The 25,279-nt window shown below is 40.1% G+C and overlaps 1 protein-coding gene across 3 annotated transcripts in view; it reads left to right on the top strand.

Moving 5' to 3' along the window:
- Window positions 1-25,279, top strand: part of MTHFD1 (methylenetetrahydrofolate dehydrogenase, cyclohydrolase and formyltetrahydrofolate synthetase 1) — a 247,698-nt gene that overhangs the window by 3,693 nt on the left and 218,726 nt on the right. For all 3 annotated transcript variants that reach the window (XM_085225773.1, XM_085225774.1, XM_010712015.2), the window contains exons 2-21: window positions 2,800-2,884; window positions 4,942-5,001; window positions 5,720-5,773; window positions 6,169-6,305; window positions 6,460-6,560; window positions 6,842-6,978; window positions 8,374-8,485; window positions 12,498-12,625; window positions 13,334-13,431; window positions 14,068-14,241; window positions 14,461-14,597; window positions 14,848-14,894; window positions 17,144-17,251; window positions 17,348-17,422; window positions 19,428-19,530; window positions 20,703-20,779; window positions 21,748-21,888; window positions 23,997-24,065; window positions 24,582-24,693; window positions 24,889-25,028. In XM_085225773.1, coding sequence (XP_085081899.1) covers window positions 2,800-2,884; window positions 4,942-5,001; window positions 5,720-5,773; window positions 6,169-6,305; window positions 6,460-6,560; window positions 6,842-6,978; window positions 8,374-8,485; window positions 12,498-12,625; window positions 13,334-13,431; window positions 14,068-14,241; window positions 14,461-14,597; window positions 14,848-14,894; window positions 17,144-17,251; window positions 17,348-17,422; window positions 19,428-19,530; window positions 20,703-20,779; window positions 21,748-21,888; window positions 23,997-24,065; window positions 24,582-24,693; window positions 24,889-25,028 — 2,095 coding nt within the window. The remainder of the gene's footprint in view (window positions 1-2,799; window positions 2,885-4,941; window positions 5,002-5,719; window positions 5,774-6,168; window positions 6,306-6,459; window positions 6,561-6,841; window positions 6,979-8,373; window positions 8,486-12,497; window positions 12,626-13,333; window positions 13,432-14,067; window positions 14,242-14,460; window positions 14,598-14,847; window positions 14,895-17,143; window positions 17,252-17,347; window positions 17,423-19,427; window positions 19,531-20,702; window positions 20,780-21,747; window positions 21,889-23,996; window positions 24,066-24,581; window positions 24,694-24,888; window positions 25,029-25,279) is intronic.

Genomic DNA, 25,279 nt, shown 5'->3' with positions numbered 1-25,279 from the left:
GGCTTTTTCATTGTATGCTTAAAGTCACATGCTGTCCTTAACCTGTGTGGACCCTGGACTTGTGTTTGCGGTGGGAGTTCGTTTGTGGAAGAGCCAGCAGCACAGGAGGGGTCTTGGGAGGGAAGGCTCTTGGAGCAGCAGCCACGTTCAATTGCCAACTTATGTTTGAAAACTTGAATAAATGTTCATACTAATAACAAAAAAAGTTGTTAATTTGTCAATATGATTATTTTTTTTTAATCTTCATGAAGACCCGAATTATTTTGTAATGTATCTGCCAAACTACAGAGACTGCTTTTTGTTTGTTTTTTTACTTAGTTTTCTCTCTGACCTTTGCATCTCTGGCTTTTCTCTTAGCTGTCATTCAGCGATAGTGAACGCTAGGTGGCTGTCTAGCAAGTGGTTTCTTGATTCAAGACTCCTAAGGCAATTCAGGACTGGCAGCATCACTTGTGTGTTTGTGCGTGTTACCTTTCCTGTGTAGCTGAGGAGGAAACGAGCTAGTGCCTAATTACAGAAAATGGCAGCAATATAGTGCGTGAGCAGTTGTGGCTGCTTGGTGTAAAAGCATGCCATAGCCCTGCTTCAAAGTGGATGGAGAGAAATAGATCCTCTGACGGGACTGCTTCTCCTCCACTGAGAAGGCTGCATTAAAAATAAGTGCCAGATCTGAGACCCTTTCAGTTGACTGTCCCTTATGAGAACTCTACTGCATTGTAAACTACAGTACATTTCACACTTGTTTGCATTTCCTCTTGTTTGTAGGCAGTAAGCCACTGCTGCATCTTTCTTACTGACTCAGCTGCATGTAGGCTATTTCAGAGCCTCGTCTCAGATGTAGCTCCCTCAAATAGGTGCCCCACAGCACCTACTCTAGCATTGGATTTCTGACACTCCTTGTGATCCCTGCACTGCTGTTATGGGCTCCTCACGAGTTCAGGCCTGACTGTGTCAGCAGCTGTAGTGGTACTGCCTTCCCTAGGGGATGTACAGCAGAAGTGAGGTGCTGCCACCCAGCAGATGCATTTTTGTTGCTTCAGCATGAAGAATTTCTAGGATGAGGCTGTGAGCTCAGGCAAGAGTGTAAGAGGCAAGTCAGTGTCAAGTGGAGACACTAGCTAAATCATGCCTAGAAAGCATTATTTCTGAGATAAGATTGAAAACAACCTCTTTTACCAAGGTTTATTAAGAGACTCGGAACAGATTGGCCAGATGCAAATGCTTATAAATACCTTGAACCTGCTTGTTGGTAGCAGTAGAGCTCTGGCCACATGGTTTGCGATGCAGCAGGAGAGAGGCTTGATTTAGGATGTGGCAGGAGGCTGAGTGATTCCCCTGAGATGGGGCTCAGAACAGCCCTGGGGCTGCTTCTGGCTGGGCCAGCTGCGGCCATCCTCTGGGAACAGTGCTGTTGAGCTGCATCTGCTTCCATTTCTCTTTCTTCTTGCCTCTGGCATTCCTGATCTGGAGCTTATATCATTGCAAGATAGAGTTGGTTTCACTTGATATCAGTCATCCTGGAGTTTTGGGGCTGTATGGCAGGAGTTGCAGCCTCTGGGTACTTAATCTGTCCCAGCACTTTTGCTGTTTGTATTATTTAACAAACTGGCACCAACAGCTGCTCTTCCAGTCTGAGAGGTCTGGTTCCACTTAAAAAGTATCAAACCTTTTGGGGCACTGATTTAAGGGTAATTGTATCCAAGGTAGGCACCGCTGGTCTGTTCTTGCTGAATCCAAGCTGCCTCCAGTGAGGAGACAGAGCCATGGCTGCAGTCAGGCCCTTTTTGACAGAATCTCAGCTTACAGAGAGCACACTGAGCCTAGCACTAGAACTTCTTCCCCACTACCAAGTCTGCACTGGTGAAGGAGCACACACCTGGGACTCATGCGAAGCAGTGACAGCAGCTTTTGAGCTGTTTGCGGCTCATTTATAGGTGATGAGTAACTGTTACCTCTAAACTAGGTATGAACTGACATTTAAGCTAGATTGATGCAATCAGTAAATCCTCTCATGTACTCATCTCAAAGTTGTGTTTTAATAATTGTATCCTTGAGCTTGTCTTTTGCTGTAGAATTAACCTGAGCTGTGTACGAGGGTTTAGTTTTCCTTGCTGCTTCATTTCTCTCATTCTTCTTCCTTCTCACTTGGAAGATTTTTTACTTTCTTTGGAAGCCCTCAGACTGGAGTAATTTTCATGTTGGGAAGCAAGAAGGTGAGTGTAGGACTCTGACTTATCCAGCCCTGGGTTAAGCCAAGCAGACAGGAAGGAGAAACAAACAGTTTTGGCCACCTGTAGCAGAGGTACAGGTTTGGGGACAACCTATTCAGCTCTTATACAGAGTTTTATCACTGTAAATTTGTCATCCTTTGCCAAGGCAACATTTGACGGTGTTGACTGGCATCTGTGGAAGACTGGTAGACTTGGTGTATGTGGAAAGGAGGTTTGCTTTTTAGGAGGGAGTTTAAAATGGAGTTTCCATGTCTTATTGTGTATTATTCCCCTGTATCCTATGAGACTGCTGTGTAAAGAGGAGAGTGAAGAAATACATAGTGGACTTGAAAATTCTGGGGGGAAAAATAAAAAGTTTGAATGAAACTTCCAAAGTGTCTTGGTGATTTATGAGCATCAGTTTTATTTGGAGATTGCTTGGACTTGTGTACTCAAGGTGTGGGTATGTGTTTGCTGATCTTCCCATCTGTCAGCTTGTCAACCACTTGTCTTACCATTGTGTGAGAATTCAAACCTGTGGTTAACTTCTATATCGTTTGTGTTTTTTTGTTTTTTTTTTTACACTCAGACAAGTGAGAGAGAGATTAAAGAAGCAAGTTGCTGAGATGAAGGAGAAGTTCCCAGGTTTCACACCAGGACTTGCGATTTTGCAGGTATTGTTTTTAATGACAACTACAGAAAATCTTTGCTGCTTTGCTGTGTTAAGTGAGCAACTGATGAGCTTCAGCAAAACTGCTTTGCAAAATAGTAGCATTTTGTAAGGAACTGGAGTGCAGAGCACCATGTGGGGTGTTAATGCAGTTCTGTGATGTTTCATCTTTGCATTTTTATGAGTTCTAAAGTCTGTCAGCCCTAACAGATGTGATTGCACCAGATATTGCTGAGGTTAATAAAGAATTTGATCCACTGTTATATGAGAGCATGGAGAGAGAGAGAAGTGAACAAATCACCTCAGCCAAGAAGACCTTGAGTGCAGAGGATTGAATAAAATCTCATTGCTGAAATTGATGTTTGTCAGAAGCTTGAGTACGTGCTAGAATCTATGTGTAAATGCTTGTGAATGGAAAAAAATGCTCTTATCAGTTCAGGTTTGGGGCCTGTATTTGTCAGAATTAAGTGGTTGGTTTTTTTTTTTTTTCCATTATAGCTATAAAAAAGGGAAACTTTCTGGTATGCTTAGGTCTGAAGGTGAGTAGCAGTAACAGCTGTTACATATGGATGGAACTGCATGGCCACAAAGAGATTGAAAATGGCTGTCCAGAGAATGGGCTTCTGCCTTTAATTTTATTTAGGGCTCCTGCAGAGCATTCTCTGGTTTCAGTCACTAAGACCACTTTAGTACATGAAGAACGTGCTCCTCTTCAATGCCAGGAACAAATCTGTGGGTTTTTTTGTTTGTTTGTTGTTGTTGTTGTTATTATTTTTCATGAGCTTTAAGATCAGCTCTACAGAAGACTTGTCTTCGGGTATTCACTGGGAAGGGGGAAGTTCCTTGATTTAAAATTCAGTAAGGGACAATAGTGTTACTGCAATCTTTTCTTGGTTGATCTGTTTTCTCTTTAAACCAGGGTTCTCTCAGTCATAAATCCTTTACAATCTGTTTGCTCTCCAACACTTTTGTAAGCTATCAAACCACCTTAGGTAGGAGAAGTTCAAATACAGATATTCTCAACTGTCTGTTTTTCAGTTTTGTTGGGACAATCAGATATTCCTGATACACAGCACCTCACCAGCTCTATTCTTGGGAGGTATCTGGTGTACTCCAAGCTGAAAGAATGAGTCAGTTGTCTTTTATTTTTGTTCTGCAGTCAAGAATATCCTTTTACACACTGCATGGCATCTTTTTGCTAACATGTCACTTCTGCCTATATGATGCATCATTTTTCTTAAACTCAGTAGACTCTACAAGGGACGTAGCCTCTTAGTATAAGCCCAGGGAAGAAGTGCATGCTGGTTGACTGGCTAATACAGTCACCCTTGCTGCTTGTGATCTGTGTGAGAAATAGGGATAGCTCCCTAGTATCAGAGAACTGGATTTCAAGAGTTTTCTTAATATGTTTTTCCTGTTTGCCCTTTGTTTTTCTAACAGTTACAAGGAGAACTACCTTTAGCCAAAACATACTGGATGATGCAAACACTTGTACTGTAACACCCAATTCTGCCAAAGCTACAGACACTTGTTCTACTTGCTGCTTTCTCTTTGTGCATTGTACTGTTTTTACTTTGTTGGTTTTTCTTGTTTGATGAGAAGATTCTCAAGGTACAAAACAGCATGGCAGAAGCTTCTCCATAAAGGCAAATGTGTGTAAAATTAAGATTCCTGGGTATCAAAGGGGAACAACTTTTTAAAAGCCTCATTCAGATAATTGGATGTTATCGGCGCCTACTGATCATGTTAATTAACTTTTTCAGATGAGATGGCAAGCAATATTTTCTGCTTTTCTGCTTCACTGTGTTTTTAAGGGTTTTCTAACAGATGTTAATAGTATTTATGCAGGAGATCAGACAACCTCTCTTTAGCTGCCTCTTACTTGAAAGAACGTTTTCTTGTTTGCTCCAGATGCCTTTAGTCTGTATCAGTGTGGTATGGTTATTCAAGAATACCTTTTTCTCTTCGGTGTAGCTTTGAGGAAGCTGAGGGTTAAGCCATTCTCAGCCTGTGGCTGGGTCTCTACTGTGCAGGGGGACTCAACTGTCTTTTCAACCTTAGGTTGGAAATCGGGATGATTCGAACCTCTACATTAATATGAAGCTGAAGGCTGCTGCTGAGGTAATGCCCAAACTGATATATATATATATATATATTTTTTTTTTTTTAACCTCCCTAAAATAGGTCCAGTCAGAACATGGAATTACAGATGTGAATCAAATAGCTTTGTTTAAGCTTTCTGTGTACTGGAGAAACCAGTGCTAGCCTGAATTCCTTGTTATAAAGGAACATAATACAAATGTGTAATCTGACGCAGAGTGGGGTATTCTGTGGGTTGGAGCTGATTACACAAAAGGTTACCTAAATGACGTGTGTCCGAAGTGCTGATGTTCTGTCTTTACTGACCTGTGGCCATGTGCTGACTTTCTCTCCGTTTCTTGTTGATACATAGCTGCATTGCCTTACATCTGTCACCAAGAGGTCCATTGCATGCTACAGCAGGGCTGGGAATCTAATGAGTCCCTATTCTCCTACGTGACAGCTGGCATCTGTGCTGGCATCTCAGAGCAATATACTGTCAAGCCAAGATGCAGTTGTTCATGCCAAAAGGTGAATGGGACAGTTGAAAGATGGGCCAATATAAGTAGGCAAAGCACTAATCTTTCATTGTCTTCATTGATGGCATTTCCAAATAAAAGGACTGTAGCAACAGAAATAGGAGATAGAACTGGAAAATTGACAAAATGTAGAAGAGTGTGAGCTTGACTGAAAGAACAGGCAGATCAATCTCTGGTGTCATTTCAGAAATCTGATAATTTCTGGGTATTCTCATTTGCAGATTGGGATCAGTGCCAATCACATAAAACTGCCAAACACAGCAACAGAAGCTGAGGTAAGTAATTTAGTTGATAAAGAAAAATCATGTAATTTCAGTTTCAAGCTAAGGGGGTAAAGTTATCCTTTTTTGTAAAAAGGGGAGGGAAAGACTGCTTGTCTGCAGATACTAACTCATGAAAGAAGAACAGAAACTGATAAGTTATTTGTCTTGTTGTTTTTTGTGTTGTTTTTTTTTTTTTAAGAAAGCTAACGCACAACTACATAAAATTTAGAAACTTTAGCAGATGTGTTTTTCAGAATAAAAATGTGAGTCATTCATATGTTTTGGGTGGAAAAAAAAAAGTGTGTTCTGTGTCTTTTAATCCACATAGGGTTGTGTTGTGTTGTTTTTACCTTCTATTAATCTTGCTTCAGTTTATCAGCCACTAGATTTTTGGTCTTTGCTTCTAGGTCCTCAAGTGCATTGCTTCTTTGAATGGAGACCCTACTGTTCATGGCTTTATAGTGCAGCTCCCTCTTGACTCTGATAAACCTATCAATACTGAAAAAATAACCAATGCTGTTGCACCTGAGAAGGATGTAGATGGGTAAGCTGACATCAGCCCTAGAGAACATCACAGCTACTCCAGAATTAGACCTTTTTTTTTTTTTTCTTCGTTTTTTTCCTCCCTCCCCTTCCCTTTTAACTGGTAATTTTGAGACTGGGAATTTACTTGGCCTTTTTATTCTTTCAAAATACAGCTTAAGTAGCATCAATGCTGGGAAACTGTCTAGAGGAGACCTTGGAGACTGCTTTATTCCCTGTACTCCAAAAGGATGCATGGAACTTATCAGACAGACAGGTAAGGAGTTTTTCATTATTCATGAATGCAATAGTCTTCAATGAGAAGAGAAATTATGCTGCAAGGCTGTCTCTCATGCTGAAACTTTTGTTGAGTTGCCATGTTTCATCTCTGCCTTTTCAAATAGGAAAACAGCTAGTTTTAAAGCAATGCAAAACCCAAAAAATAAGTAGTATCCTGAAAAATAGTATCAAGACGCATACTGACCAATATAGTCTGGAGCTACTTGAGAATGGAATGCAGAATGACATTTTATTTTTTCCTATGTTCCTGTGGTACAGGCGTCCAGGTTACAGGGAAAAGGGCTGTAGTGGTTGGTCGCAGTAAGATCGTTGGGGCTCCTATGCATGACCTGCTGCTCTGGAATCATGCAACAGTAACCACTTGCCATTCAAAGACCTCAACTCTGGCTGAGGAGGTAAGGGAAGGGATGGACTTATGAGGCTGTAGTTATGTACTGCAAACCAATGCTGCCAGCTGCATGTTTTTGCCTGATGTTGTCTAAGTCAGTGGGTCTGGGTTGTTTTTCATCTGAAATAGTTTTCCAGTATTGTTCATTGAATGGTTGCATGAATCTACTGCTGTTGAAGGTTCTTACTTAGAGGGTTGCAACTATAACAATAAAATTACTATTATTTTTATTTGGGCAAGTACTGGGAATTTAATCGTTCCTTCCTAATCTCCAAGTAGTGGCCTGTAAAACAGTGTATATTTTTGTTTGTTTTTTCCCTAAAAAATCCAAGTGATCTTCTACTTTCATGGCTAGAAAATGCTAGTCCAAATTCCTTCTCCATGTTTTTTTCTACTCTGTTTTCTATGACTGGGAGTTTGTACCATTTTCTTCTTTAGCAGTAAGAGTGACAGAAATAGTGTGTTGCTGTGCTGCCACCTACTTGAATTTTGTTGAGCAATCAACACTGTCAGGCTTTATAGGCAAGTATCAAAGCTGGAAAGGGGGTAGGTGTGCTTGAATATAACTCAAATGCAAGATCAGAAACACTGCAATTCTTCATTCCATTAAGTTGCTGTTCAAGAAGACTGTCGTTAGGCTGATTAACAATGGAAGTGCTAATTTCTAATGAAATCTTAAAAATAGCTAATCTCTGTCTAAGATACAAAGAAAAAAATCCAGGGGGTAGCAGCTTCCTAAGGATACAAATGAAGCAGCAGGGGAAGTAGCAAGGAGCTTTTGTCCAAGGTTCTGATAGTTACTTTGTGACCCGATCTGTTATAGTTGCTGATTACTGTCTGAACAAATACTGGTGCTGATTTACAATCAGCTTCCCCAGGTCTTGCATGTTACACAGTCCTGGATATAAAAACCACAACAGTGCTGCTACAAATGAAGTGCAGCTTACTGTTCTGTGTAGGGGTTGTTCTTGTCAGCTGTCTGATGAGTTCTGGTTGTATTTCTAGTAGTGTGAAGTAGATAATATGCAGCTTAATATGCAGGGATATTGGAAGGAAGGAAGATCAGAGTATGCAGAAGGCTTTCATCTAAAAGTACTGTGTATCATCCATTTGGGAATCATGTAAGAGTTCAAAGGAGGTTGTGAAGTGTTGACTAGCAACAGTTCAGGGTAGGAGCCTGAAAATAGGCTGCAATTTCTGGCTGTGGGAATTTGTCCTTGCCAAGAACTGTTAGCTACCTTTCAGTGCTGCTGATGCCCTTCCAATCCTCTAGATGCAGTGGGTGAGCACACAATTTCACTACAACTGAAACTGATTTAAATTGCTCTTGGAGCAGCTCTGCCTTTTTCTACTGTAGGTGTGATATAGAATTGTTTGTATGGATATATATTTTTATTTTTAGGTTTCTAAAGCTGATATCCTGGTGGTTGCAGCTGGCAAAGCTGAAATGGTGAAAGGTGAATGGATCAAACCTGGTGCAATTGTAATAGACTGCGGAATTAACCATGTGCCAGGTGCGTGGGTAATGTATGAAGAGTGGGGATTTATTTGTATATAAATGTAGTTGCTATGTAAGTACATGGATACAGTTTCCTTGGTGTTTCTAGTCCATATGGATTTATTTCTCATCTAAGTCTGTCTTAGGTAATGATGGCAACCCCTCTGAAGGTTCAAGAATAAAACAAAGATGGTTTTGAAGTACTGCTGTGAAGCAGATCAGTGATAGTTTTGTTTCTGCCATCAATGAGACTGATTATCTGTAGAGAAAAGAGGAGGCCTATGTAGTATTACAACATAGTATCTATGTAATTTGCCACATCCATATAGCTAAATCCTGCTGCTGTTGTCACTTGTGAGTGTGCAGCTTTGCTGTAGTTAATTTGCACAGTTAGACCTCATTAAGCTGTTCTGTTTGAAACACATAAATGGCAAGCAGTCTCTTAAAGTAGCTGTGGATTTGTTGAATCATAACATTAACTTCTTAGGTTTGAATGACTGTTGTCTTGAAACAAAGCAGGTGCTGCAAGAAAATTGGTGACAGTGGCTCTGGCACAGAACAAAGTGCTTGAACATAATGGATTTGGGGGTAGGGTTTCATTTAGCTGAGGAACAGGCAGTCTGGCAATTTCTGTTTTCACCTCATTTTAAATCCAAATTGCAGATATTCAATGATATGGAAAATTAGTCACCATCCAACTATCTCTCTGCTACACCCACAGGGTTTTTAGAAGTAGTTTTCATAATTAATCAGTCATCTTGTTGCCATTTAATGGAATGTAAAGAAATTTCTACTCGGCGGTCTTATTCCTCAAAGATGACGTTGATTTGCGTTAAAAGCCATTAATCCTGTCTAATTAAATTTAAAACAAAACAAAACAAAAAACTATCGGCTGTTGCTATTTGTTTGTTGAAATATTTGTGCCAAGCTTCCCAAAGTTAGGCAGTTTGCCAAGAAGCAGAGTCAGTGTTGTTATTGGTGAAGCAGAGAAGTCTGGGCACTACCCTACTCATGTGTGCGGTCGCATTTCTGACATGATGACTTTTTTTTTCAGGCTTCATGTGAATTGTATCTCTGAGGTCACATCCCTGTTTCTTTGCAGTTCGCTTTGGCAGTGCATCAAGGTCTGGGTTTCTTATACTGTTTATGGTGTCATATGCCAGTTTGTTTATGATACTGTGTGAAGCTCACTGGTCAAGGCTCGATAGCGTAGTTATCACTGCTAGCCATGATGATGCTTTGAACAATGGGGAGATAAATAAGACGTATGTCTTACCATAGCTTTAAGTGCACCCAGCTAGGTGCCTGCTAGGTGTACAAGTGATTGCAGCTGAAGAAAAGAGAAATCTCTGGATGTGCAATTGTGGGATGCATCAGGCCTTGCATTTATGTGTTACAATTGAACAGAATTTCTTCCAAGATCTCTCAGTAGAGACAGGGAGAGAGGACTTCCCGAAACCTTTACAGAGAAGTGTGTCTTTTCTAAACATCATCATACTTGTATTTTTCTCCTTACTGATGCAGGTGATTGCTAGTTCAGGAAGTGTTCTGAATGCCTTATTCCAGGACTGTAGGAGTTGCTTTGCTACAGGACTGAAGAGTATTGCAGGCAGAGAAGTTTCCCAGAGATGGCACAGTGCTTGAAGCATCCCTCTGTGACTCTTGATGGAGGAAGTGTTCCTATTCAGAGGATTCCTCTGATATGGGATTTTGCAGCCCTAGTCAATAAAGAACTTTAAACAGCAGAATCGAGAGCAGCAAAAGAGGATCTGCTTCCTTTGATTTCTGTGCCATTCTCTTCAAACACCAGAGGAGCCAGAATGATGCTGTAGGAAGTCTTGACCTCATGATGTTTATATCACTGTGTTCTGGGAATTGAGTTGGCACCACACACCAATCAAACCAGATTGTATTGACTCTGTTGTCAGACATCTTTCCCAGAAAAAAAAGTCATCCTACAAAGATGTTGTATATATGAGAGTCAAGTATGGTCTTGTATGCTTGCTAGATTTGTACACTGATTTGTCAGTGTACATTGGTATAATGTACAAGTTACAGTGTGAATATTCCCAGCTCCCATCTCATCAAAGTAGGACTGTAAATTTGTTCTACAATTGGACCGCAGCACCCCAGAGACAGATTGAGATCACTGTAGCTACATACTTGCAGGTGTGTCCTTCATCTCTTAGATCTCAAAGTGCTTGGATGCTGTCCGTCATATGTTCTAGCTAGCTGGATAACCTACTGTACCAAAGAAGACACAGGCACAGGGAACAGTTATCAAAGTCACTGATACTTTCTGTAACTCTGTAATTTAAGGCCAGAATGATGAATATTAAGAAGATAAAATTAATGGAAAGAAGCAGGAAGTGCTGCATATGAGTTTTCCTTCAAAATGATTTTTTAAAGGTCACTGGATAACCTCTAAGTTGTTCTCAGCAGCACCTGACATAAAGTTTGAATGCAGAGTCAAGGACTTAAGATTTGTTGTTTGGCTTGTGCTCATCACGGTGTCTGTCTTGTGTACAGATCAGGCTGTTTGTATTTGAAGTCATGTGTTTCATCACTTGATTTCTTCATTTTGAGGTCTGGAGCCTTTCTGACTGGAGTGGTTGGTAAGCTTGCTTGGAATCCAAGGAAGAAAATATAATCATACTGTTTGCCTTTTGCAAACTTAATTAATCCTGCTGTCTGGGTCGGAAGGCTGAGCTGGTCTGCAGTTCGGGAAGTAAAACTTGACGGTTGCTGTAGAAACAATGTTAACAGCTGTGACTTAGTTCAAAGCTTGAACTTTAGGGAATGTAAGTGTTGCTTAAAACACACCTTCAGTAGAACACCCAAACAAGTGATTGTCAGTAACAGTGCAGCTAAACATCCGAGTCGATAGGAGCCGCTTTTGTTCCCTCTTGCATTTTGCCACAGTAAGCTGTTAATGAGTTTGCTTTCTCTTACATTCTTCCTCCTCATCAAATGTATGCATGAATAGAACATAATCAATAACTTTAGCATACATTTGTGGTATGCAAGATAATATTTCAATTTAACAGTATTAAAATCTGTCATGCATTTTTTCACACTGCTTTACATTTTCTCAAGTCTTGATACCTGAAATAAGGATCTGCTACTCCAGGAGAAACTTATTTGCTTTTTTTGTTATTCTGTGTCCATAACTGGGGAGTTCCTTAGATGATTCTCATAGTTTATTAATGCATTTTGTCCTTTTGTCTCCTATGGGTGACCTTAAATTTCATGTAGTACAGCAGGTTGTAGCATTTGTTTCTGCCAGAAAGGAGATTGTTCTGCTGGAGCACTCTTAAGTCACCAGTGAGGTTAGTTTTGATGAGACTGTTCTCTGTGACTGTAGTATTTACCAGTCCATCATGAAGATGGCAGTAAGTAATAGAAAAGTTCAGCACTTTCTGACTTCAGTTTCTGTAAAGGTAGATAATTTTATTCAATAGTAAGGTCTAGATTTCCTCTGAAGTGGAACAGAGCAACTGTAAATCTTGGTTTTTGGAACAGCTATGTTCCTTTAGTGTCTTCTAGATCATTGATTCATATCTCCTTAATACTGAAAGTTTACTATGTCTTCAGAGCAGTACAGCAAGATTTGTGAGAGGACATCTCTGTATGTCCTGTCTGTGTGCTCTACATGCACAGATGTAAGATCTGGTGTATGCTTTGCTTCCACCAGCTGCTGGAAGCAGCATTTGTTTTGGAGTTTTCAGATTGCCTTGTGGCTATCTCAATTCCATTGAGAAAATATTTGATCCTTGAGAAAAGGGAGACCCTCTGATCAGTCTGGCTGATAATAAATGGCACTTAATGGGAGGATGTAGTGTATGAGCCCTGACGTTCTGGGTGAAGTACTGAAGTACGGTGGTAACAGCTTCATCTTAGGGTGTTGTTTTGTTTTGCAGCTTCCTGTGTACTTAGCTGCTGGTTTGGTTACTCCAACAGAGGAAAGGACTTCAGCTTCAGTCACTGCTGTTCTCTCTGTGTAACTTATTCTTTCCTTACATCCCCAGATAGCACAAAGGCCAGTGGAAAAAGAGTTGTAGGAGATGTGGCATACGCAACAGCAAAAGAGAAAGCTTCTTACATTACCCCAGTTCCTGGTGGTGTTGGACCGATGACTGTGGCCATGTTAATGCAGGTATGTGAACAGAGTGTGAGCTATTACAAGTCATCTCCTCTATGTTTGCTTTTGGGGTATATTGCTGCTGGCCATCAGCACACTAGGAAGAGAAGTTGGTGCTTCCTCCTTGCTCTTACAGAAGCCTAGTTAGTATTTGCAGACCGATAAAGAGGGTGAACATGAAGAAAATGTTAGGAAGAACAACCACCTTTTGGATTTGTGTGTGTGTGCTGTTTTTTTTTTTTTTAACTGTACATTCTCAAAACTGTGAGAACTGTTTTTTTTTGACAAAGCTCTGGATGTAATTCTAAAACTCTCCATAAGATAATGGGATAAGGAGGAGGAGGTTAGCAGAGGAAAGCTGCTCCCTCTGTTTCTTATTTTGCTTAAGAGATGGTACTGACACATAGCACCCAAAAAAAAAAAAAAAGCACAGTAAAAGATGCTATATATATATATTAATATTTATATATAAATAATGTATTTCACAGGACTGGATTTTTATCTATGAGTATCTCTACAGATCTACTCAAATCTGTCTGTATTCCTCTCAAGGAAATTCAGAGCAAAACCTCATTCTGCACTGTTAGCAATAGTTCTAAATTAAAGCATTTTATATTAGTCCAAACTGAGATAAAGAGGAGGGGAAAACTCATATAAGGCTCTGTTAACCAACAAGGTTCCTACAGCAGTTGTTGCTGTAATGCTTTTTCATGCTTAATTTAGAGTACAGTTGAGAGCGCGCAGCGTTTTCTGGAGAAATTCCAGCCTGGAAAATGGAATGTCCAATACAACCAACTTACCCTAAAGATGCCTGTTCCAAGGTAATGCTTTCAGTGAAGGTACTGATGATATTCATGCGTTGAAGTACTCACTTCTGTTGGCAAGTTTTGTATAATATAGGGCAAACAAGTATGTAGAGTGTAACTGGAGTTGAAGTTTGGAGAGATGTAGAGAGAAAGCAGCGTGAGGTCTCCCAGACGATCAGAGCTAACCATCAGTGGTCCTGTGGCACATGCTGAAACATAGGCTTGGGTCATCCTTGTAACATTAAGGTATAAATTTGGTTTTCCACAGACGTTTTGTATGAGCTAGATACTTGCTGACTCAGCGTGTAGCAATTTTTCTATCTGACATGGCAAAAGCCTTGCCATGTGGGAGTTGGTAGAATCCACAAAGATTTGAAAATACAGAGAATATGATAGCAGATGATGGTATCTACAGAAAGTCATTCTTTTGTATAATTTTGCTTGTTTAATTTTGTTGTTGTTGTCCTATGAAGATACTTGTATTCTATTGTAGCCAATATTGGTGGAATTGATATTTTTTTTTAAATTAGGAAAGGGCGAAGCTTCCCTTTCAGAATGTAGATCAAGTGCTTTTGACTGATGCTGCCAAAAGCAGGACATTTGTGAGCAGTCAGTAATATTTACTAATTGCCCTTGCTCTCTTTCTTTCAGTGATATCGAAATATCACGGTCTTGCATACCCAAGCCCATTGATCAAGTTGCAAAAGAAATTGGCCTCCTCCCTGACGAGATAGAGCTGTATGGCCAAACTAAAGCCAAGGTTCATCTGTCAGCTCTGAAACGTCTGAAGAACCAGTCTGATGGCAAATATGTTGTTGTTACTGGGTAGGTACTATGTTAACTAAGGAGACATCGCTTACATGGTGTCAGGATGAAGAGAAATTTTGATAGTGGTGCTTGTCGTTGTATTGTCTTATGGTAAGCTGACTGTATAAAGTATTGGCATTAACTGCAGTCATTAGGTGCCTGTATTATGCCTGTAACTGTTTTCAGGCTCACCTACTATAGGATCTTCATTGTATCTGTTGTACTTTCTCACTGCAGGATTACTCCCACACCTCTGGGAGAGGGGAAAAGCACCACCACCATAGGTCTTGTTCAAGCCCTAGGAGCACACCTTCACCAGAATGTCTTTGCTTGTGTTCGGCAGCCATCTCAGGGGCCAACCTTTGGTATAAAAGGTATGACCTGACTAAATGAAGCAGGATGAAAATCTTTGAATGCTGCATTGTAGTTTTACATAATTCCCAGTTAGGATGGCATTTCTTTAAGAAAAAAAAAAAAACCTTGGTAAGTTTTTCAGTGTTTTCTCAAGTGCTATGCTGGGACATTAACTAAGCTGCCTTCTTAAAGTCATAATAAAATACATATATTACCACCCTGAGCTAGAAAGACCTTTATTTGCATGATTTGACTGTTGTCTTTCCACAGGAGGAGCTGCTGGAGGTGGCTATTCTCAAGTTGTTCCCATGGAAGAGGTAATTGTTTATACAAAGTCTCATTGCACAGTTAGTTTGCAGACCTTGAAGAAATATTGCAGTCAGATAACTTAATATTTTTTTTCTACATCCCAGAGTAGCATTGCAAGAATGATTGCTTGATTTCAGCAAAGCTTTTTTAGAAAATGCACTTCTTTATTTGTTTCAGAAGAGTGTCTGCATGGTCAGGGAATTTCACAGAACTGAGAATTCCCTGTCCCTCTGTTCCCTCCCATCTTCTGCCCCGAATTACTGTATACCCTTGAGCAGAGTACATCCTGTACCTCTTTTTCCCAGCATTGAAATTAAGATTATAATGACTTAATATGTTTTGGAAGCATATTAAATAGTTCTGTCAGCAAGAGTGGTCGTTGACTCCTTCTGTGAGCTATTTTGGTCTGCTTATGTTTTAGATTACTGACGTGGAATGGGAAAAGGGAAAATGCAAATCAATAATGCCAAGACCTCAGCCTGTGGGTGACTGGCACTGCAGTGCTTTTTTTAATGTGACTTGGCAACAAGTAAAATCCTCTGTCTGGGGGCAGGGAACTGACAGGCACATGTAGCTCATGCTCTTGTGCATCCCCCAACTCTCTTGTAATTACCTGTTGAATCCTACCTTTGTCTTGTGCACCACAGGTTGACGGAGGACAGTTTTTAGAGGAAAAGCAAAAATGGTTAAAAAGGCTGTTTGTTCCTATTGGTGCAGCAAGTCCAGAGAAGATTTGATGGGGAGTGGGGGGGAATGAAAAAATGTTAAGGAAGCAGATGATTGATTTAGTCATGTGCCAAAAGCGTGTGTGAATGATAGATGTGACAGGAACAATAATCTCCTGTTTGAGAGTGTTAGTAAGACAAGGTAAAAGGCTGGGGCGTGTGCAGCAGTGGGAAACAGACCCACACTTGAAATAAACTGGCTGAAAGTTGCCCAAGGAAGCTATGGATGTCCCATCCTTGGAGGCATTCAAGGCCAAGCTGGATGTGGCTCTGGGCAGCCTGGTCTGCTGGTTGGCGACCCTGCACATAGCAGGGGGTTGAAACTAGATGATCAGTGTGGTTCTTTTCAACCCAGGCCATTCTATGATTCTGTGATATATGAAAGGATGTCAAGTAGAAGTCCTTTCTACCACATGGTAGAAAAATACGTTGGTCTTGTGGGAGTATTTTAATCAGTGCATGACTCCAAGTACTAACATTTTATGATATAGTAGGTGCAATAGTGACCTTGATACACCATCAGATGTTTCTGCATGCAACTTTCATCTCAGAAAATTATTAGCAAGTGAGACATTTTTCAGTGATGACTGTAGAGCTGAGGTAATAATAATTGCTTTTATTGCATATATGTAGAATAAGAAAAATTGGCGTTTCCTAGTTAGGATTTATAACTACTGCGTGACTAGTTCCACTCTGTTTTTTTTGCTGTTTGGTTTATAAGACCACAGTAGCAGGGCTCTGACACAGTGGTATCATAGTCTTCTGTCATACCACCTTTTTATTGTCAATTTTTCATCTTCTTCCTGTGCTGCACTGCTATAGATGAAAAGAATCGTCTTAACAGCAACCTTTCCTTCTCTACCCTAATACAGGTTTGTCAAATAAACTCTATATCCAAAATCTTTTTTCAATATAGCTACAGTGCAGGAAGAAAACTCACGTAGACAAACCCACTCAAACCATCTTTTAACGAGATAGAACCTAGAAAATTACTAGCGTTGTCACTGTGTAGTATGTGGTCTGCAAGGCCTGCCTACGATACTGTGTGTGAGTGGTTAGCTTATGCAGAGCTCTTTGCAACCACAGCTCTATTGCTAGCACCAGCCAAAGTTGCTGGCTTGAATTTAGCTCAGATATGTTTGTGGGAGCAGCAGGAGCTTTAGCTAAGGTACGTGTGAAGCCTGTTGTGCAAATGATGCGAGTGGGTCAGAAGGAAGGGGAAGGAGGAGCAATGCAGATATGCCGTACCATGTTGTTCTCAGATATTAAGGAATGGTTCTTGTATAGAAAATCTTATTTGGAAGCTCTGTTCGGGAAGTTTGTAAAATGACATAAATGTGGGGGAGGCATTTTTCTGTTTTAGAGAAATTCTTTCCTCTCTTCCACACGCTGCACTGAGCAATCTTTTCCCCCTCCACCCTCACTCACTTTAGTGTTGCTATTAATATGTCTCTCTCCACCTGTCTACGATGTATTGAAATATAAAAAAATTGCAGCAAGATGAGATAAGTGATATGTTTTATGTCCTTCAGTTTAACCTTCACCTCACTGGTGACATCCATGCCATCACTGCAGCAAACAACCTGGTTGCTGCTGCTGTGGACACACGTATATTCCATGAGCTAACTCAGAGTGACCAGGTAGGATCCTTTCTTCTCGTGTATTTCAACCCATCTCATTCTGGTCAAGATGTTGGGGTGTGCCAGCAGTACTAACTGTACGTTTTGTTCTGCCAGGCTCTCTATAACCGTTTGGTGCCTTCTGTCAACGGTGTCAGGAAGTTCTCAGAGATTCAAATCCGAAGACTACAAGTAAGTTCTCTAGTTTCACACTGGTTTCTGATTCAGTTCCACTTACTGCACCTTTATTTATGCTGAGTTTGGTTGCAAAAACATTTGTGTTGCTCTGTAGGTCACAGAATCACCTAAGCTGAAAAAGACCTTCAGGATCATAGCCTCCATAGACTTATGGAGTAGCCTCATCACTAAACTATGTCCCTTAGTGCCATGTCTGTATGTCTCTTAAATACCTCTAGGGATGCATATTCCACCATTTCCCTAGGCAGCCTGTTCCAGTGCCTAACCACCCTTTCCACAAAGAAATTCTTCCTAATAGCCATTTTAAACCTCCTCTAGCTCAGCTTGAGACTGTTTCCTTGCACCCTATCACTTATCATCTGACGTAAGAAACTCTCCAGACCAACCTACAACTGGATTGTCATTCTGCTAGCATTTGTTTCCTGCATCAAGTATGCAAAAGTCTGGTAGCCCATGTTACAGCACAGATAACAACGAGATGAAGCTTCAAGGGGAAGAATCGTTGATTTGACTTGTTATATGCTGTGTGAGTAACACAGTGGGAAGAAGCAGAGAGATTAGTGCCCTTTGTTAATAGTGACAATTTAGTGTTCTTAGTGTAGTTTCAGAAAAGACCAGCATTAGTCTTTGTCCGTTACAGTCAGCTACAGATGAAGATGAATAATTCCTGTTCATGTGACAGCCGTATAGATAATGCAGCACAAAAAAGACAATTTACAAAATTCAGCAAAAAGAGAAGGTAAAGATTTTCTTGTCTTATCCAGATTGAGCAAGCAAACAGAACAAAAAATGTGTGTCCCTTACACCCTTTACTTCTTGGCTCAGGAAAAAGAATCTCAGTTAAATGAGTACACCTACCATTGAACGTTGGACCCTGAGCAGGTCACAGTTCCTCCAGTTCTTAGTAATGAATGTGAACCTGTGTGTGTCCCTGGCCTCTTCAAAAATGAGGAACAAGAGTAGTTTTTGCATTGGGCTTGAACCTTCTGGCTAGAAGGACAAAATGGGGCCTGCTAAGCTTATTCCAATAACAAACTTGTTTGAATGGTATTCATGCTCTGTCATGCCCACTTGAAGGCCAGGACCAGTAGAATTCTTAGGAAGATAAAACTCTGATTTATTAATTAGCTATAATTTTTCTACCATTAGAAAATATGTGGCTTGCTTCACTGCTGAGCAAAGTAGCTCTGTCACGTGGCTTGGTAGACTGTAAGGATGCTAATACTCAAGAAAGAGGATCTTTTTCATGGTATGGTGGGGATTTGTTTGTTTGTTTTTAATGCTTACTTGAAGAGGAAGAGAACAGACCTCTTTCTTCCCTGCTGTGCTTCTGGAGAAAGTAGGACTTAGCTGTCTAGTTAATTAAAAAAGGCCTGTTCGTTCATAAATCAACTCAATCGTTTTCTTCATTTCTAAGCTTGTACTTGTATCAGTCTTGAGATAATTCTTCTCTCAATTAAGCAACTTGGCAAACTGCCCATCCTCTCAGTATGTTCAGGATCAGCTTTCTGGGATGCTGACAGCCTTGTGACCAAATTGTTTAATTCTTCCTTTGTGCTGCTTAACCAGTGTGCTGAAAGCCGTGTCTTCAAATATGTATGGCTGTGTGCAGTGACCCTAGGCAAACTAATGAGAAATGGATGTAAGCATGTGAAACTAATGATTAGAACAAGGCATGTAAGAAACTGCAGAGCTTTCTTTCTTTCTTATGTTTTTTGTAGATGCCTTGCACAAAATTAGGTGACAGGCTGCCCTGACAAGCTCTATTATCTGCACTGCCATTTGCTAGTTGGCAAGCAGCAAGCTCTGCTTCCAGATTTACACTGATATGGATCAATTTATGTTGTTGTGGGACTTGAAGGGACACTGGTAGGGCATTTCTTCCTTATTTCTGAATATTCAGGTTCTGCTGCCAAAGACTAATTATTGTAGTGAAACGTTCATTTCTCTAAATCTTTTCATGGTACTTTATTATTATTATTATTCTTTCCTCCCACAGAAATTGGGCATTAGCAAAACTGATCCTGCAGCCTTGACAAAGGAGGAAGTAAACTTATTTGTGAGGTTGGACATTGATCCAGCCACCATAACATGGCAAAGAGGTACAAGAACCATTGAATTATAGTATTGCTATAAAAAAAAAAAAAAACAGCACCAAAACTTATCAAATGAAGTTGCAAGTACAGAAAGAACAAAGTTTTCTGGGATAAAGGGAAGCAAAGCAGTTCTGGTCTCTCAATTAGGTGGGATGGGTGCCTGCAGACGGGATCCTGTTTCTAAAGGGTCTGACACGAGGACTTGAATCTTAATCTTTGAGAGTTCAGACTGGGCCTCACTAATTGGTGCAAGTTTCTGCTTGTGGTTTTGATGGTCATTGAGAGAGTTTTCAGTTTGGCAACCGTAGCAAACAGTCTTTCTGCCTGCACATTTGAGAAGGTGCTGTGAGCAAGGAGAGGCTACTGCTCTGGAATTAAACTGAATTTTAGTCTGCCCACTTGCTCTCTTGGGGATTGACAGCAGAAAAAGGCTCAATGTATTTTTAAAACATGTTTAAAGATACCTGAAGTAAGATCAATCTCTGGATCTCTGGTCTTACGGAATTAATATTTCACTAATGAAAGGAATTTCAGATAAGGGGGGTGGGGGTAGGGGAGAAGGTGATTTAGACCCAAGAGTATTGCTTTTCCTTCTTTTTATGAAAATACGATGTGAAATTATTGTCCAAAATTTGCTTCATAACCTATAATGGAGCTAAATTAGTCTGCCTCGTGGGAAGTACTTAGAATTTTTTGAGAAGCTCGTTTAAAAAAAAAAACAAAAAACAAAAAACAGCAAATTTAAGCCAGTATTTGATTGTTTGTGTTTCAAGGGTAATTTGAGCTAATGGGGTTATAGGGAATGTCATTAGATAGTAGAATCTGACCGTTTTATCCTTTCATTTACAAAATGATAATTTCATTTCTTTTTTCCATAGTAATTTCCTGATTTCATTTTGACTAATAATGGTGAAAAAGAAATTGGAATAAAACCAGCAGCTCCTTTTTTCAGAGAGGTTTTGGACTTGTTGTTATTGAGCACACAGGGAGGTAGACTTCTGGGTGTAGTGCAGTCTGCATTGACTGTGAGCATCTTAACATCGTTGCAGTTCAGTTGGAGAGGATGGTGTCCCAAGCTGCCATCCTCTGTTCATGGCTTATCTAGCCAAGTGTTTGTGGTGGTATACAGATGTGGTTTAGGTCATGCATCTTACATCTTTCTTTCTTCATCCTCACAGTACTGGATACAAATGACAGGTTCCTTAGGAGAATCACTATTGGACAGTCTCCAACAGAAAAAGGCTTTTCACGAACGGTAATTATTCTTTCTTGCATCTTTTAAAAAAGCACTTTGAAAAACATGATCCTAAAGTGAACTTCTTCAACTCCAGATGTTTGTCTTACTGGTACCTTGTTATAGAGACAGCAGAAAGTCTCTTTGGCCAAGCAGTTAAATTTGCTACCAATGCAATGTATAGTTTTAATATCTGTTCTTTTCATACCTTTCTTGATTGTTGGATTCCTGAATTGGGATGACTATGGCATAGTAACAGTGACATATGAGCGCTCTCTACAAATACGGTGCTTGGCAATTGCTAATCTTATGCAGTGCACGTGCTTTGGGTGGGATGCATCTGGCCCTAATTCAACACAATATCTGAGTTTGTTATCTAGGTACATTGCATACATAGAAAAATAGGCAATCAGGGCCATGATTTCTTTCATCCTTTAAGTAACTGTCAAATTAGTAGTTCAAATGAGTTGTGCCTATAGAAGCTTCTTTTTATTTACCAGAAAAGGTCTCTAGGGTGCCTAGCTTCAATGGAGGTATTGTGTTATGTCAGATGAATTCTACCCTTCCTTTGCTATAGAACCAGTTGTTGGTTTTCATGGTTTTTTGTTTTTTCTTTGTCTTATACTGTACTGTTTAGAAATGATTAAATGTGAGTTAGTAAGCTCAGTCTTCAAAAATGTATTGTTGGTGTTAATGTTCGTACATGAATCACCAGTTCTGTGCCAGGAGGGAGTCATGTAACAGCAATGGAATGAGTATATCTTACTTTAATTTGCAGAAAATAATCTGATTTGGAACTTTGCATTTAAATTGCGTATGTTCTGAGAGTAACATTTTAGATTTGTTCTCGTGGATAAATGTCTGTATTTATTTTTTTATTATAATGGTGATAACTGACTTTTTGTTTTTTTTTCCCCAAGAATTTGAGTAAGGTAAAGATTTCTGCTAAGGACTCTTGATGAATTCACATCTTTATTCATCTTTTGAAGGCTCAGTTTGACATCACAGTGAGCAGTGAAATCATGGCAGTTTTAGCACTCTCTGATGGCCTGGATGACATGAAAAAGCGACTGGGCAAAATGGTAGTAGCTTCCAGCAAGAGAGGAGAACCGGTTACAACAGATGACCTTGTAAGAGAGTTATTCCATTCTTGAATGCTAACTTTCTTCTATTAGTTCTGAAGGTCCTTGGATTGAAAAACATTGAGATGGTTCTGTATGGTTACTACATAGAATATTAGAGATGAAATTTTAGTCTCTGGAGTTAGTAAAGGATTTCTACTTCAGCATGGCTAGCACCTTACACAGAGACTGTGCATACATGTGTTTTGGGCAGGGACAAAGGGTTCCGTGCAATGTACTGTGTATCAAGTCAAAACTAGCACCATAGGAATTAAGGAGAAGTACATGGTGGCTTTTAAATTAAAAAAAAATTTACAAGTGGGAAGAATTCAGAATACATCCTGCTGGCCATCCGATTTTTTTTAAGCTTCCTGGAGAAAGGAAAACATAAAGCAGGGACGAAGCCTGGTGCAAATTTAATTACAGATGATGAGATATGCTGAGAGACTGTGAATGCTGTAAAAGTCCAAGTTGTGGAAGGTTTCCTTAAGGCAGCCTTTGTGAGAGGCACAAATCTATTTCCACTGAATGAAATGTTTGATTTAATAGAACCAGTGACGTCTGTTACCAGTATGTAGTTATAAGCAACAGTCACAGCTGCAATACTGCCTTGCAACTGTCCACCAGTGTAGTTCTTGAAACATTTGTGGAGTGTGTCAGTTACAACTCTCCCATACAGTGCTTCAGCATTGTTCAGGGGATAGCTTGTGCTTGTGCTGCAGATGCTTTTTCCAAGAAATATTTTGTAGGTAACAACCCTGTCTGGAGAAGGTGAAGGGAACTGAGCTCTGTATGTGAAATGTGCCTTGTCACTTGACCTCAAGACAGAAAACAGGCTCAGGACTGTTCCACTGGTCAACAGAGGAGGACTACTGGTCTTCTGTTATATGTTTTTGTTTTATGTTCATCCCACAGTAATTCTAAGTAACTCTAAGAAGCAGTTGATGGGCAGTATGGCTTGACTGTAGACCTTCAGCAAAAGAACTAGGCTGGGAAGCACTTATCTGTAAAGTGTCTTGATGTGAGACATTTGTTGGGCGTGAGAAGGAGCACGTGCCAAAGTTCTGTAGGCAGCTTTGAGATTTTTAATTCCTGATGCTAATGTGCCGTCATGCTTTAACCTTAAGTACCTGAGTTAAACCCCCATTCTGGATAACAGAAGTCCCTCCTGCTGCCCATCAATGGTGGGAACTTGTGTAGGGAGTTGCTTTATGAGTTTCACATGGGATCTAAGACTTGTAACTTTTAAGGCTTTTTTTTTTTTTTTTTTTTTAATTATGTGTGCTGTAACTGTGGAGCAGAGGATGATACCAGGTCTGTCCAACAGATCCTCAGGTTTTGCACATTTTTGCAGGTGGTGGGCATTGGCTTGCTTGGTTAAGGACTGTGTTTCATGCCTCTCATACAGGCCAGAAAATGGTGATTGTAGAGACCTCACTGACGCAATCAGATGTCCAGATCCTTCTGTTGTAATATAACCAGTATCATGAGGGCACTACCAGGAAGCTCAAAGGAACTGGGAAGAAATGAGGAATCAAAAACTGACTATGGGTTTTCAGAGAAGAGGGTGTATTGAAGTGCTATTGATTGACAGGCCTGAAATGTCATCATGGAAATCTTGCTCTGTATCTTTCATTATTCTAGAGATGACTGAAGTTTAAAGCTTATCCATTAAATGTTAACTAAGCTTTCATGTGGCAAGATTGAGACTAAGGAAACAGCAGTGAATGTCTTTTAAAAAAATATAGATATATAATTGAGTGCTGCAATTCAATTGACATTAAAAGGGAAGAAGAAATTGTCTCGAAAAACTTTCCCTGCTTTTTGCCATTGAATGGGGCACAGGAAAGCATGTGTACCTGAGGGTTACTCTCACACTGCTCTTCCTTTTTCACCTCATTATAGCATTGAAAGAGCAGTTTGTCTTTACTGCTAAGTAAGTTGGCTAAGCAAGGTCATAATGGAAGAGGCTGCATTCAGCAGAAATCAGCAATTGCTGCATATTCTGCAGCAATTGCTGTTTGCATTCCTGCAAGCTCGCAAGAAGGTCTTGACACAGTATAGGAACTGTCTCAGTACATCTGGAAATTGATAGCTGTCTTTGTTCTTTCTTTTAGGGAGTGACTGGTGCTCTGGCTGTCTTGATGAAAGATGCTGTTAAGCCAAACCTCATGCAGACACTAGAGGTGAGCATGGATGATTTCACTCTGTGTTCTCAGAAGCAAGGAGCATCTGGTCAAGCTCATTCATCACAGTCAGTGTAGACTTACTCTGTTTAGACTTGGAAGCTTATTGTGGTTTCCTACCTAAGATTCAGGTCTGCTATCGGCACGTGGGATGGCCCTGGGGAAATGCAGTACCTTGCTGTGCCTGTTTTGTTGAGCAATGTCAACAAATGTTTTGAAAATCTAAATGGTATGGGTGCAAGAGATTGGCAGAGTTGCTAAGATTTAGCCATCCATTTCCTAAGTGGGTTAATATCTCCACTTCTGCAGATTATGATAATGCAGTTGGTGATGCAGCCCTTAGTACTGATAACGAATATTTAGTCAGAGGACTTTAAGATCTGTTTTCTAAGAACTTCTTTTTTTAACCTTCAGATACTGTAGCACTTAGCTCCCGAAATGATGCAGATGTGCAAAATGTTATCCCCTGATTTTCTTTATTTCTCTTTGCCTTCCTCACCCTCCTCCATTTCCTAGGGAACCCCTGTGTTTGTTCATGCAGGACCTTTTGCCAATATTGCACATGGAAATTCTTCAGTGTTGGCAGACAAAATAGCACTGAAGCTTGTGGGTAAAGAGGGTTTTGTTGGTAAGTGTGTGATATTTGTTTGTTTTTCAGGGAAAGATTTCCTTTTTTTTATCACAACTACCTTTGCTATTTTGGGGGGTTTTTTTCTGTCCCAGAAGAAACATCTGATTTCTGTAATCAGAGCACTGATTTCTCTGCCCAACAACCTCTCACAAACTTCTGTGTTGTTGTTTTTTTTTTTTTTTCCTATTCCAGTTACAGAAGCAGGATTTGGTGCAGACATAGGCATGGAGAAATTCTTTAACATTAAGTGTCGTTATTCTGATCTCCGGCCTAATGTGGTGGTGTTGGTTGCAACTGTCCGAGCTCTGAAAATGCATGGAGGAGGTCCTGCAGTAAGTAGTAAACAAGGTTTTATTTAGGCTTGAGGGGTTTTTGTTCCAGTCCAGCCACTTAAAGCTCTGCAGGATTTGATTTGCTTATAATTGTCTTGAGATTTACAGTTAGCCATGTGTCCCTTACAAGCTGCTTCATTGTAGTATGTTACGTATACATATTGGCTCATTTTATGTTCCCAAAGAAGTGTGCTGGGGCACATTTGTATTTGTTGTTATCATAATCTTTAGTTTGTTATATTGTGAGAGCA

The sequence above is a fragment of the Meleagris gallopavo genome, chromosome 5 (genome assembly GCF_905368555.1).
Source record: "Meleagris gallopavo chromosome 5, MGAL_WU_HG_1.1, whole genome shotgun sequence".
NCBI classification, from domain to species: Eukaryota; Metazoa; Chordata; class Aves; order Galliformes; family Phasianidae; genus Meleagris; species Meleagris gallopavo.
This window is presented reverse-complemented; position numbering and strand designations above follow the sequence as displayed.